At 34.6% G+C, this 15,260-nt stretch overlaps 1 protein-coding gene across 1 annotated transcript; it reads left to right on the forward strand.

The window, feature by feature from the left end:
- The first annotated feature begins 5,964 nt into the window (after window positions 1–5,964).
- LOC143228164 (uncharacterized) lies at window positions 5,965–14,954 on the forward strand. Its single transcript, XM_076459475.1, has 3 exons — window positions 5,965–6,183; window positions 13,089–14,232; window positions 14,742–14,954. The coding sequence occupies exons 1-2, from the start codon at window positions 6,150–6,152 to the stop codon at window positions 13,907–13,909; spliced, it is 855 nt and encodes a 284-aa protein (XP_076315590.1). The 5' UTR covers window positions 5,965–6,149; the 3' UTR covers window positions 13,910–14,232; window positions 14,742–14,954.
- The last annotated feature ends 306 nt before the right edge of the window (window positions 14,955–15,260 follow it).

A 15,260-nucleotide genomic window follows, 5' to 3' on the forward strand; every position in this document is an offset into this window, starting at 1 on the left:
TTCTGTCTGGTAACATTACGTCATTGTTTTGATTGATATGTTCTGTCCGGTAACATTACGTCATTGTTTTGATTGATATGTTCTGTTCGGTAACATCACGTTACTATTGACAACATGAATTCCTATCCATTAATTGTCCCTTCATGACCGTTTCGTTCATACGCATTACTCTCACCCTGAGTGTCGCAGGTTCGAGTCCACGTCTCACTAAACCTGTTCGTTCTTTCGTGCCCCCGTGGTGGTTTTATAGGGTAACGATCAATCACAGTATTTGTTGATAAAAGAGTAGCCGAAGAGTTGGCGGTGGGTTGTGATAACTAGCTGCTTTTACTGCTGAATTAGGACCGGCTAGTGCAAGTAGTCGTTGTGTAGCTTTGCACGTATATTAAAAAAAACAATATTATTTTAGTTGTCAAGTTTGATTTGTGTAACGTTATTTGTCCATCGTGTTTGACCTGGCATAGCCAAGCGCGTAAGGCGTGCGACTCGTAATCCGAGAGTCGCGGGTTCGCGCCCGCGTCGCGCTAAACATGCTCGCCCTCCCAGCAGTGGAGGCGTATTATGTGACGGTCAATCCCACTATTCGTTGGTAAAAGAGTAGGCCAAGAGTTGGCGGTGGGTGGTGATGACTAGCTGCCTTCCCTCTAGTCTTACACTGCTAAATTAGGGACGGCTAGCACAGATAGCCCTCGAGTAGCTTTGTGCGAAATTCCAAAACAAACAAACCCTCGTGTTTTTATTGTTATTTTGTGTGTATCGTTTTTGCTATGTTTGTCTCTGAGGACGCTATCACGAGAAACCCGCCGTCACCAAGACGCAAACCTAGAGTTGTAATATTGTATACTTAACTCATATTTTAAAAAATTCTGTGTAAACGCATTAAAAGCACGGATATAAACTATAGTGTCAGCGGTATATAGATGTAACATATTTGTAGGGCTCTCGTTTTAAAACGGTTATGAAGTTGAAGTTACGTGACAGTAACTAGATAATTATCATTGTTTACGTGGGTGTAGAGCATGAACGTTCTTTTGAAAGTTTGGTTGTAGAAATAGAAGAACCAAAAATAAAATTGAAATTTATTATGTCTGGGAGATAGGAAGTGTAACTATCCCCTTCATGCGAATTGTTACCGGATGTAATAGTTGGACGGGTTATTAAACTTAGCACAGATGTTGTATTTTATACACTGAATGTGTTAAATGTATCTACAGGGTGACGCTAAAGTCGCGCACTGTAATCATAACGTCCTGCCTCAGCCGCTAGTTGAGGTCACGACACATTGTCCCAACTTGTTCATTTCCGACTGCTGTAAAGACAAGAACGTGACTTACAGAAATATTAGCGGGACATGTTTCCCTATCATTTAATTAATGTTCTATTTAATAATATTTGTGGAAACCCAACGTTTATGCATCTGTCTAGAAGTTGTGATACTTTTGATGGTTTGAACGACTGCTCAGCTATGTTACGTACGGATTAAATAGGTGTACTCTACAAATAAACTGACAATTTATCGTCTGTCATTATAAACTTTTAACTTAAACAAATTCAACCTCCTGTATGTTTAATATATTACACTAGATGGCGAAACCCACTACATAGATTTCCACAATAGGTCTACCACAGCAAGGTACCTCTTTTCAGCTTTCGCCAACTTAAAAATGTCTTTTAATGACGTTTTCTGTATGTTTTCTCTGTCTATTTAAAGCGGCCTATTTTACTCGGGTAACAAACTTTCACAACGAGAAGAGCCAGTCGTGTTTCTCACTTGTTACTGGTTTAAGTAAAACAGAACTTTTATCGTAACCAGCTGGGAGGCGCGAGCTCAAGCCATGGGTCAGTGCATGTAGTTTTAAAAACCAGAGAATGAAATGTTGTGTATATTACTCATAAATCATATTTAGATTGCCTTCAAAAGGTTTCGCTTTTATGCGTTGATTGAATGATATATGTGTAGAATTGAATGCACTACCTAAATCTGTGAGTAACTAAGAGGTAATAACCAGGCCATGTGACATTACTGTACTAAAACAAACCAAGTATGTGGCGTTAAGCAACAGAGAACCAGGAGTGCATGAAAATGTAAGCAGTGAGTCATCAGTCGTGACCGAGGGGTTACTAACAGTGACTACGTTAGAAACGGACTTTAACTCACCCAAAAATATTTTGTTTAATCATTTTGCTGACTAGTCTTTTACAGTTTTGGGGTAAACTAACCCTACTTACCACTATAACCCTAACAACTGTATATACCTCTGATGTAAAACCAGTAATAATAATGTTCGGCACTGACTGTGCAGTAAAAACAATAGTAATAATGTCCGGTATTGGTTGTACAGTAAAACCAGTAATAATAATCTTCGGTACTGATTGTACAGTAAAACAAGTAATAATAATGTTCGGTACTGATTGTACAGTAAAACCAGTAATAATAATGTTCGGTACTGATTGTACAGTAAAACAAGTAATAATAATGTTCGGTACTGATTGTACAGTAAAACAAGTAATAATAATGTTCGGTATTGGTTGTACAGTAAAACAAGTAATAATAATGTTCGGTATTAATTGTACAGTAAAACCAGTAATAATAATGTTCGGTATTGATTGTACAGTAAAACAAGTAATAATAATGTTCGGTATTGGTTGTACAGTAAAACAAGTAATAATAATGTTCGGTATTGATTGTACAGTAAAACCAGTAATAATAATGTTCGGTACTGATTGTACAGTAAAACCAGTAATAATAATGTCCGGTACTGTACAGTAAAACCAGTAATAATAATGTTCGGTACTGATTGTACAGTAAAACCAGTAATAATAATGTTCGGTACTGATTGTACAGTAAAACCAGTAATAATAATGTCCGGTACTGTACAGTAAAACCAGTAATAATAATGTTCGGTACTGATTGTACAGTAAAACCAGTAATAATAATGTCCGGTACTGTACAGTAAAACCAGTAATAATAATGTTCGGTACTGATTGTACAGTAAAACAAGTAATAATAATGTTCGGTACTGATTGTACAGTAAAACCAGTAATAATAATGTCCGGTACTGTACAGTAAAACCAGTAATAATAATGTTCGGTACTGATTGTACAGTAAAACCAGTAATAATAATGTTCGGTACTGATTGTACAGTAAAACCAGTAATAATAATGTCCGGTACTGTACAGTAAAACCAGTAATAATAATGTTCGGTACTGATTGTACAGTAAAACCAGTAATAATAATGTCCGTACCGTACAGTAAAACCAGTAATAATAATGTTCGGTACTGATTGTACAGTAAAACAAGTAATAATAATGTTCGGTACTGATTGTACAGTAAAACCAGTAATAATAATGTCCGGTACTGTACAGTAAAACCAGTAATAATAATGTTCGGTACTGATTGTACAGTAAAACCAGTAATAATAATGTTCGGTACTGATTGTACAGTAAAACCAGTAATAATAATGTTCGGTATTGATTGTACAGTAAAACCAGTAATAATAATGTTCGGTACTGATTGTACAGTAAAACCAGTAATAATAATGTCCGGTACTGTACAGTAAAACCAGTAATAATAATGTTCGGTACTGATTGTACAGTAAAACCAGTAATAATAATGTTCGGTACTGATTGTACAGTAAAACAAGTAATAATAATGTTCGGTACTGATTGTACAGTAAAACAAGTAATAATAATGTTCGGTATTGGTTGTACAGTAAAACAAGTAATAATAATGTTCGGTATTAATTGTACAGTAAAACCAGTAATAATAATGTTCGGTACTGATTGTACAGTAAAACAAGTAATAATAATGTTCGGTATTGGTTGTACAGTAAAACAAGTAATAATAATGTTCGGTATTGATTGTACAGTAAAACCAGTAATAATAATGTTCGGTACTGATTGTACAGTAAAACCAGTAATAATAATGTCCGGTACTGTACAGTAAAACCAGTAATAATAATGTTCGGTACTGATTGTACAGTAAAACCAGTAATAATAATGTTCGGTACTGATTGTACAGTAAAACCAGTAATAATAATGTCCGGTACTGTACAGTAAAACCAGTAATAATAATGTTCGGTACTGATTGTACAGTAAAACCAGTAATAATAATGTCCGGTACTGTACAGTAAAACCAGTAATAATAATGTTCGGTACTGATTGTACAGTAAAACAAGTAATAATAATGTTCGGTACTGATTGTACAGTAAAACCAGTAATAATAATGTCCGGTACTGTACAGTAAAACCAGTAATAATAATGTTCGGTACTGATTGTACAGTAAAACCAGTAATAATAATGTCCGGTACTGTACAGTAAAACAAGTAATAATAATGTTCGGTACAGATTGTACAGTAAAACAAGTAATAATAATGTTCGGTATTGATTGTACAGTAAAACCAGTAATAATAATGTTCGGTACTGATAGTACAGTAAAACCAGTAATAATAATGTCCGGTACTGTACAGTAAAACCAGTAATAATAATGTTCGGTACTGATTGTACAGTAAAACCAGTAATAATAATGTTCGGTACTGATTGTACAGTAAAACCAGTAATAATAATGTCCGGTACTGTACAGTAAAACCAGTAATAATAATGTTCGGTACTGATTGTACAGTAAAACAAGTAATAATAATGTTCGGTACTGATTGTACAGTAAAACCAGTAATAATAATGTCCGGTACTGTACAGTAAAACCAGTAATAATAATGTTCGGTACTGATTGTACAGTAAAACCAGTAATAATAATGTTCGGTACTGACTACAGTAAAAATAATAGTAATAATGTCCGGTACTGATTGTACAGTAAAACAAGTAAAAGCAGTCTATACCAAGTAAACAGAAGTAACAAAACTCAGTAAAAGCGGTGTATATCAAGTAAACAGAAGTAACAAAACTCAGTAAAAGCGGTGTATACCAAGTAAACAGAAGTAACAAAACTTAGTAATAATGTCCGACATTGGTTTTACAGTAAAATCCGTAATAATAATGTCCGGTATTGATTGTACAGTAAAACAAGTAATAATAATGTTCGGTATTGATTGTGCAGTAAGACCAGTAATAATAATGTCCGATATTGATTGTACAGTAAATCCCGTAATAATAATGTCCGGTATTAATTCGATAGTAAAACCAATAGTAATAATGTCCGGTGTTGGTTTTATAGTAAGAATGGTTCTCTTGTAGGACTGTGATAAGTTCAGAAACTTAAAACGCTGAATTCATGAACTCTATTTCATTCTGTAGACACGATCTCGTGTGACTTTGTTCTAAAACGACAGTAACACATGTCGTGGAGGTCATTGCTGTACTAACACAGACATGGACTCCATTGTGTGTTACTGTACTAACTCTTTTCTTGCTATTTGTCCCAGTTTAGAGTTTTGTACCAGTGACTCGGGTCTTGGTGTTCGTTGTTGTACTGTAGTTTTGTACTACAGTGATTCAGGTCTTGTTCATTGTTGTACTGTAGTTTTGTACTACAGTGATTCAGGTCTTGTTCATTGTTGTACTGTAGTTTTGTACTACAGTGATTCAGGTCTTGTTCATTGTTGTACTGTAGTTTTGTATTACAGAGATTCAGGTCTTATTGTTCATTGTTGTACTTTAGTTTTGTACTACTGTGACTGTGGCCCTGATATTTGTTGCTGTTTATTCATGTAGTTATTTAAGAGGATGTGACTTAGAAATCATATTTTTGCTGCGAAATTTTTATTAGAGTAATAATCTCGAATACGTAACATCTGTGTAGCAGTTCACTGTGCGGGTATGAAATTGTTTCATAGCGTACGTGTACAAGTATGGAAATACCAATTTAGTTTTATACACTGGTTACTCAGTTGCCTTGGTGTTACTGTTTCATTTTGATCACGTGCTAAACGGCGGCCGAAGCGTGTCGTTTGGTGTTGAACTTGAGGGTGTTCTTAACGTCAAGAGTTGCACGTGGACGTCTAGGGGTATGATATGTTGTTAGCAACACTACCTCAGGAAATTCGTATGCGGGCTCTTCCGCTGCCTGTCACATTTCGCGAGCTCGTGCATTTTAAAGTGAAAGTGTGCGGGAACATCGTGTTCACTCGCAGTAGCTAATACTTAGTAGTGTTTCGTTATATCGGAAACGTGTGTATTATAATTGTGGAAAGTTTATGTACATCAACTTCGGAATGTATTTGTTTCAAGGTAAGAGTGTTGGAGGTATATTATGGTAGAAAGCCTATATCTAACACAGAAAGGTAATTAGTACTATATTCGATTAGCAATAGTATAAAGCGAAATACCAGAGCTTAATTTATGTGTTTCTCTGGACTATAACTCTCCACGTCACACACTTGATAGTGCATGTAGTACCCAGGGTGATGCTGCTGTTCAACAACTCCCCCACCCCACACTTTCTAGCGAAGGGGCCAGAAAATAACAACACAGACCTGCGTTGGTTTTATTGTCTTAAATGTTTACATGTTCACAGTAATTTCTCTGCGTTGTTTCGAAAAGTGATATCCACTTCTATCCATTAGGTACCGAATTTTTTCTCAAAATGTCAAATGTACTTTTACATAAGTGAATCACTTTCATTGAAATTGGGTCAAATTTTGTTATACCTAAAATGTGATAACCATTGACTATAGATGTCTCTAGAACAACCACAACGTGAGAATCTTATGGATCGTTCTAGAGCTCAAACATAATAATAACAAACGTTCATTGTGGTGAACGAAATAATAATTTAATTAATTAAGTTTTATTCTTCCCATTTGTAAAAACATCCTTATGTGATTGAAAAAAAAAAAACGAATGTTATTTTCGAAACCTCCATAGCTGGGTTATGAAAAATCTACATAGCTGGGTTATGGAAAATCAATTAATACCAAAACAACTGTTACGAAGTTTAAATTAGCAGATCTGTGTTGTCCATAAACAGTACCTGCCGTGAACAGTGCTACTAATAGGTACTTGTTGTTTTTATTTACCACGAAACTTGTACAAACAATTTTCCGTAAAGAGAGCTTAGTTTTACAAATAATAAGTTTTCTATCCTTACTTTTCATAAGGAATATAACCATCTTGAATATTTAATAATTTATTTTACATTTTACAAGTATCTCCAACTAACTGAGTCACACATTTCGTAGTGTGTACACAGTTGTTTGCTCTCTTCATAATTTCAAACCAGAACCTTCGTTTCAAATCTCCAAATACAGTCAAACCACTTCTAATTCGATAATGATCACTAACTGTCACCAGTTTTCTAATCTCTACCCGATCAGCCATTTCTCAGTTACAAGTTAACAGTAAATTTAAAATAGCAGTATTTCCACTATGTTCTCTAACCAATTGTTGGTGATCATTCACAGCGAAAATGTTATTAGGTCTTATGATGTCATAACTTCATTTCTTCTTTAACTCTGAACTTAGCATACACAGATCTCCATGTTCCGTTTTAATAGACATACTGTAAATGTAGTTATGATGTCATGATGATGTTTCTGTTTTATAGACATACTGTAAATGTAGTTATGATGTCATGATGATGTTTCTGTTTTGATAAACATACTGTAAATGTAGTTATGATGTCATGATGATGTTTCTGTTTTGATAAACATACTGTAAATGTAGTTACGATGTCATGATGATGTTTCTGTTTTGATAAACATACTGTAAATGTAGTTACGATGTCATGATGATGTTTCTGTTTTGATAAACATAGTGTAAATGTAGTGATGTCATGATGATGTTTCTGTTTTGATAAACATACTGTAAATGTAGTTACGATGTCATGATGGTGTTTCTGTTTTGATAAACATACTGTAAATGTAGTTACGATGTTATGATGATGATTCCGTTTTGATAAACATATTGTAAATGTAGTTAGGATGTCATGATGATGTTTCTGTTTTGATAAACATGCTGTAAATGTAGTTAGGATGTCATGATGATGTTTCCGTTTTGATAGACATGCTGTAAATGTAGTGATGTCATGATGGTGTTTCTGTTTTGATAAACATGCTGTAAATGTAGTTATGTCATGATGATGTTTCCGTTTTGATAGACATACTGTAAATGTAGTTACGATGTCATGATGGTGTTTCTGTTTTGATAAACATGCTGTAAATGTAGTTGTGATGTCATGATGATGTTTCCGTTTTGATAAACATACTGTAAATGTAGTTATGATGTCATGATGATGTTTCTGTTTTGATAAACATGCTGTAAATGTAGTGATGTCATGATGATGTTTCTGTTTTGATAAACATACTGTAAATGTAGTTATGATGTCATGATGATGTTTCTGTTTTGATAAACACACTGTAAATGTAGTGATGTCATGATGATGTTTCTGTTTTGATAAACATACTGTAAATGTAGTTACGATGTCATGATGGTGTTTCTGTTTTGATAAACATACTGTAAATGTAGTTACGATGTTATGATGATGATTCCGTTTTGATAAACATATTGTAAATGTAGTTAGGATGTCATGATGATGTTTCTGTTTTGATAAACATGCTGTAAATGTAGTTAGGATGTCATGATGATGTTTCCGTTTTGATAGACATGCTGTAAATGTAGTGATGTCATGATGGTGTTTCTGTTTTGATAAACATGCTGTAAATGTAGTTATGTCATGATGATGTTTCTGTTTTGATAAACATACTGTAAATGTAGTTATGATGTCATGATGATGTTTCTGTTTTGATAAACATACTGTAAATGTAGTGATGTCATGATGGTGTTTCTGTTTTGATAAACATACTGTAAATGTAGTGATGTCATGATGGTGTTTCTGTTTTGATAGACATGCTGTAAATGTAGTTACGATGTCATGATGGTGTTTCTGTTTTGATAAACATGCTGTAAATGTAGTTATGTCATGATGATGTTTCTGTTTTGATAAACATACTGTAAATGTAGTTATGTCATGATGATGTTTCTGTTTTGATAAACATACTGTAAATGTAGTGATGTCATGATGGTGTTTCTGTTTTGATAGACATGCTGTAAATGTAGTTACGATGTCATGAAGGTGTTTCTGTTTTGATAGACATGCTGTAAATGTAGTTACGATGTCATAATGGTGTTTCTGTTTTGATAAACATACTGTAAATGTAGTTGTGATGTCATGATGATGTTTCCGTTTTGATAGACATGCTGTAAATGTAGAATCAATGTTATAACTTTGAACTACCCCTTTGTTATAACTTTGACTTTAGCAGAAGTAATGTAACTATTATTTTATATCCTAATAGTCCTTTCGTTTATTTGAAATGATGTAACTTAAATATGTCACGATCGTTCGGTTTTTCATCCCCCGGTGTGTCTACGGACATACAACGCTAAATTGGGAGTTCGATTCCCGTTGGAGGGTATAACAGATAACCTAATATAGCTTTGCTTTGACATAATCAGATCTTTGTTGTTGTTTTTACAAATGCTGAAGATCATTATTTTCTTTGTCACAGCAAACATTTAGTGTTCTTGAAAAATAAAAATTAATCAAAACAGTTTTATTCTGTGAGAGTTTTATTACCTGTGACCAAGGTGAGGAAAGTACCGTGAGTTTTATTACCTGTGACCAAGGTGAGGAAAGTACCGTGAGTTTTATTACCTGTGACCAAGGTGACGAAAGTACCGTGAGTTTTATTACCTGTGACCAAGGTGACGAAAGTACCGTGAGTTTTATTACCTGTGACCAAGGTGACGAAAGTACCGTGAGTTTTATTACCTGTGACCAAGGTGAGGAAAGTACCGTGAGTTTTATTACCTGTGACCAAGGCGAGGAAAGTACCGTGAGTTTTATTACCTGTGACCAAGGCGAGGAAAGTACCGTGAGTTTTATTACCTGTGACCAAGGCGAGGAAAGTACCGTGAGTTTTATTACCTGTGACCAAGGCGAGGAAAGTACCGTGAGTTTTATTACCTGTGACCAAGGCGATGAAAGTACCGTGAGAGTTTTATTATCGGTGACTAACTAATCAAGAAAGTACCCTGAGGTCTGACCAGAGGGGAATAAGCAACAGTTTCTTCTCCGTCCCAATAGCTGAGCAGATAGCCCTTTGTGGCTTTGCTATACGAAAAAAAAACACACACACACTACAGTATATAAGTCTACAAAATTTCTGCTAAGCCCACCGAAGTTATATACTAGAAATCGGGTTTCGATACCAGCAGCGTAAAGGGCACTGATAGATCATGTGCAACTTTGTGCTTAACAAACAAAAAAACATTCGAATCTCAGTTTAGCCTTACGAATATCTCTTTCTCAGTTATGTTTTAGGAACTAAAGACGATGACTTTTAACGTGAGAGAAAACAAGAAAGATTGGCATGTGGACAACATGTATAAACATCCGGGAACTAGCAGCACAACATGGTTGTTTGATAAACTACGTTATGTGATTTGTCACATTATTCAGCTACACTTTAAATACCCGTATAGTGCCAGTTGTTGTGTAAACAACTTAGTATATATATGTCAAGCAGACAGAGAACCCTGACCACATATAACACTTAGACGTGTTCAGAACATCAAATTAAAACGTCTGTCTGGTGCTCGTCAAAAAGTGTCACGTTCTACATGCAGTTCAAATTATCTTAACGTTTCGTTCCTTCCAGAGTGACGTGTGTGTGTTAAAGGAATTAATCTGTGAAGTAACACTTTGATGTGATTAATTTGTCGCGGTTTTAGTCAACAATCAATTAAAAACTTAACACTGAACAAAGTTTGTTTTTCTGAGAATGTCGTCATTACACGATCTGCGAGATATAAATCAGGACGTTCTTTTAAATCTTACAACCTAAACAGTTAACATGAGGAAAATGGGTATTACAACAAAAAAATATCTTTTTTATCAGTTAATATAAAGTATGTTACAACAACTCATTGTTACTATTTAACGGAAGGAACAGATACCTTACCAACGATCACTGTTACTAGTTAACAAAATGAAAAGGTATGTTACAACAGTTCATTGTTACTATTTAACAGAAGGAACAGATACCTTACCAACGATCACTGTTACTAGTTAACAAAATGAAAAGGTATGTTACAACAGTTCATTGTTACTATTTAACAGAAGGAACAGATACCTTACCAACGATCACTGTTACTAGTTAACAAAATGAAAAGGTATGTAACAACAGTTCATTGTTACTATTTAACGGAAGGAACAGATACCTTACCAACGATCACTGTTACTAGTTAACAAAATGAAAAGGTATGTTACAACAGTTCATTGTTACTACTTAACAGAAGGAACAGATACCTTACCAACGATCACTGTTACTAGTTAACAAAATGAAAAGGTATGTTACAACAGTTCATTGTTACTATTTAACGGAAGGAACAGATACCTTACCAACGATCACTGTTACTAGTTAACAAAATGAAAAGGTATGTTACAACAGTTCATTGTTACTATTTAACAGAAGGAACAGATACCTTACCAACGATCACTGTTACTAGTTAACAAAATGAAAAGGTATGTTACAACAATTCATTGTTACTATTTAACAGAAGGAACAGACACCTTACGACATATCACTGTTATTAGTTAACAAAATGAAAAGGTATGTTACAACACTTCATTGTTACTATTTAACAGAAGGAACAGATACCTTACGACATATCACTGTTATTAGTTAACAGAAGGAACAAGTATGTTACAACAGTTCATTGTTACTAGTTAACAGAAGAAAAAGGTATGATACAACAGTTCATTGTTACTAGTTAACAGAAGGAACAAGTATGTAACAACAGTTCCTTGTTACTAGTTAACAGAAGGAACAGATGTGTAACAAAAGTTCTTTGTTACTAGTTAACAGAAGGAACAGGTGTGTAACAAAAGATCTTTGTTACCAGTTAACCGAAGGAACAGGTGTGTAACAAAAGTTCTTTGTTACCAGTTAACCGAAGAAACAGGTGTGTAACAAAAGTTCTTTGTTACCAGTTAACCGAAGGAACAGGTCTGTAACAAAAGTTCTTTGTTACCAGTTAACCGAAGTAACAGGTGTGTAACAAAAGTTCTTTGTTACCAGTTAACCGAAGAAACAGGTGTGTAACAAAAGTTCTTTGTTACCAGTTAACCGAAGAAACAGGTGTGTAACAAAAGTTCTTTGTTACCAGTTAACCGAAGGAACAGGTCTGTAACAAAAGTTCTTTGTTACCAGTTAACCGAAGTAACAGGTGTGTAACAAAAGTTCTTTGTTACCAGTTAACCGAAGAAACAGGTGTGTAACAAAAGTCCTTTGTTACCAGTTAACCGAAGGAACAGGTGTGTAAGAAAAGTTCATTGTTACTATTTAACCGAAGGAACAGGTGTGTAACAACAGTTCTTTGTTACTAGTTAAGAGAAGGAACAGGTGTGTAACAAAAGTTCTTTGTTACCAGTTAACCGAAGGTACAGGTGTGTAAGAAAAGTTCATTGTTACTAGTTAAGAGAAGGAACAGGTGTGTAACAACAGTTCTTTGTTACTAGTTAAGAGAAGGAACAGGTGTGTAACAACAGTTCATTGTTACCAGTTAACCGAAGGAACAGGTGTGTAACAACAGTTCTTTGTTACTAGTTAAGAGAAGGAACAGGTGTGTAACAACAGTTCTTTGTTACCAGTTAACCGAAGGAACAGGTGTGTAAGAAAAGTTCTTTGTTACTATTTAACCGAAGGAACAGGTGTGTAACAACAGTTCTTTGTTACTAGTTATGAGAAGGAACCGGTGTGTAACAACAGTTCTTTGTTACTAGTTAAGAGAAGGAACGGGTATGCTACACCAGGATGTGTTTTTTTCTTATTAGGTGATAGAGGGGATGTTGCTATATAAATGGTATTTCTTATTATTTACTCAAGGGTATGAATGATGACTGAGGAAAATGTTCTTTTGTACCAGTGGAGAAAACGTTTCGAAATGAAACGAATACTTTATATTTTATATGTTAACTTAGTGTGTAGAGTATTGTACTTAAGGTGTTAACAGTACAGAAAGTTATCACAATATGTTAAAATATACAATGGAACTGATTAGATACTTAGGTTTTCAAACTCAACCAGGTTCTTTGTTTCCCACTCATTGATATTTATATTTTGACATTTTAGTGCACCGAAGGAGTGCAGTGGAACGTCTTGAGGAAAGTAAAGCTGACTACGTGAAGTCTGAGAAAGTTCTGGATTGCAGGCAGCCTTTCAAGCACAGTGCCTATCTTCAACTGTCTACCCAATCTCAAGGGGCATCAAAATATTCACAGGTTTATGAAACCCTAAATGTTGAATGTAATAGAAGAGGTCAGCAGAGAGTTATTAATAAGGAGTGGACCAGTCCTCATTCTGACGCATGGTATTGTGAATCCTTCAGAAACGTTCCTTTATTTCATCAGGTAACAGGACAATCCACTGAAAACGTAAAAGATATAAACTTTAGAAAAGAAGAAACCAGTTTTTCTGAGACACGGAACCTGTGTGGAAATATTGATTCTGTTTCAAAGTGCAACCCTCATGAAATCCAACAAGTGACTTACAATGTACATAAAAGTATGCCAGATCTTTCTCAATCTCAAGGAAAACAAGTAATATCTTCTCATCACTCTACTGAGAGTTCTGAAATGGTTTCTAATAGTTCAAGACTTGAGGAAACTGAGGTGAGGATAAGTCCCAGACCTTCCTCTTTCCCTGATCAAAAGGCTAGAAATTTTGCTTTCGTAAGTGACCAAGATGACGTGATTAGACAACTTTATCATGAATCAAACGAGCATGCTATATCTGGAGTGATAGCAACGACCTCACAAAGTTGCTGTGTGCAGAAAAATCCCACAGTTCGGTCCAAATCGGATGTTGGTTGTCGGTATAGTTATAATCAATCCTCTTTAAAATTCCATAGGGTGGGCAACAGATGTTCCCAGAGAATTAGAACGTTTCTTTGACAGTATGGGGCTTGAATCCAACATATGGAAACAGTTTAGTTCATCCACAACAATCTCTCCACCACAATTTTTTTGGGTCCGGCAGCTCAATCCATACTGGTGACCATCGGTCACAAGTGTGCAGCGAGGACTCTATACAAGATAATTGGAGCAATAAAGATGGGTTGCGGGGTCAGGACCTTTTAGAACATGGTCCGGTGGAGACATCTATTGTTGAAAAAAATGCTCGTATCATAAAATGGCTTTTTAACTGTAGGAAAGCAACAGAGGACAATGAATTGTGATGCTGGCCGCACTTTAGCCCAAAAATACTCTTGAGAAAGGTTTGTATTTTTAAGGTAACTTGTTCCTTTTGATATTTGTTATGATCATTTTGATAACTTATTAGTGTTGTACTTTTTAATGGTTTTTATTAACCATAGTTGATAAAACAAATTTAGTGGCATTGAACTAATAAAATATTAGAGAAAGAATACTTGGGTATTTCTCATGTAATAAATTTTTATTACTGGTTTTCACAAATTATTTGAAAATATTCGTGTGTGTTTGGTTACAACTGGGAACTTACATAACACTAAAGTTTACAAAATTATTGCTTTGACTTTTGTTGTTAAATTATTATCAAATTATACTAACTTGACGTGACATATAACTATACTAACTTGACTTGACATATAACTATACTAACTTGACTTGACATATAACTATCAGGTGGAAACAAGTTTCCTTAACCCTATTTCTATAATAAACAGATAAATATACAACTTTAAAATCACTAAGTTTCTTTTGTCTCCGTTTCCAAAATTATTAAACAAAATGTTCTGTTTTCCAGGATCCTCATGCTGTGATGGATACTAGAATATATGTTTCTTTCTTCCACTTACCAGGAAATACACATTTCTGTACATATTTCTGAGTGCTTTCTTTGAGTCAGGCATATTTGGCTTTTTTGTTATTATGTATGTATATAATTGGATTTTTTACAATACATTGTGTATTTTAATCACTGTAATTATCTTTCTTCTAAACTCTTATGTTTAATAAAAGAATGATTCATTCATAAATGTTACCATCACAGTGAAATATTTAAAAAATAAGCAACGAAAGTTTCTTCCAGATGCACAGTTTAGGTTAACGAAAATAACACAAGACAGGTAGAGATTCAGTGTTGAGTGGTTTCTCACTTACCCTTCTACTTTAACAGAATCTATTTAACAACCAATGTTCCACCAGTGTTAGTAACATTCCGTCAATAATAACCTCTCTATAAACACTGTTACACCTGTGTCAATAAGTACCCTGTTTGTAAACACTGTTACACCTCTGTTAATAAGTACCCTGTCTGTAAACA

The sequence above is a fragment of the Tachypleus tridentatus genome, chromosome 10 (assembly GCF_004210375.1).
Source record: "Tachypleus tridentatus isolate NWPU-2018 chromosome 10, ASM421037v1, whole genome shotgun sequence".
In the NCBI taxonomy this organism is placed as follows: domain Eukaryota; kingdom Metazoa; phylum Arthropoda; class Merostomata; order Xiphosura; family Limulidae; genus Tachypleus; species Tachypleus tridentatus.

Coding starts and splice junctions, on each gene's coding strand:
- LOC143228164 (XM_076459475.1), top strand. CDS start 6,150: ATGTACATCAACTTCGGAATGTATTTGTTTCAAG. Junction 6,184..13,088: donor CGGAATGTATTTGTTTCAAG/GTAAGAGTGTTG, acceptor TTGACATTTTAG/TGCACCGAAGGAGTGCAGTG.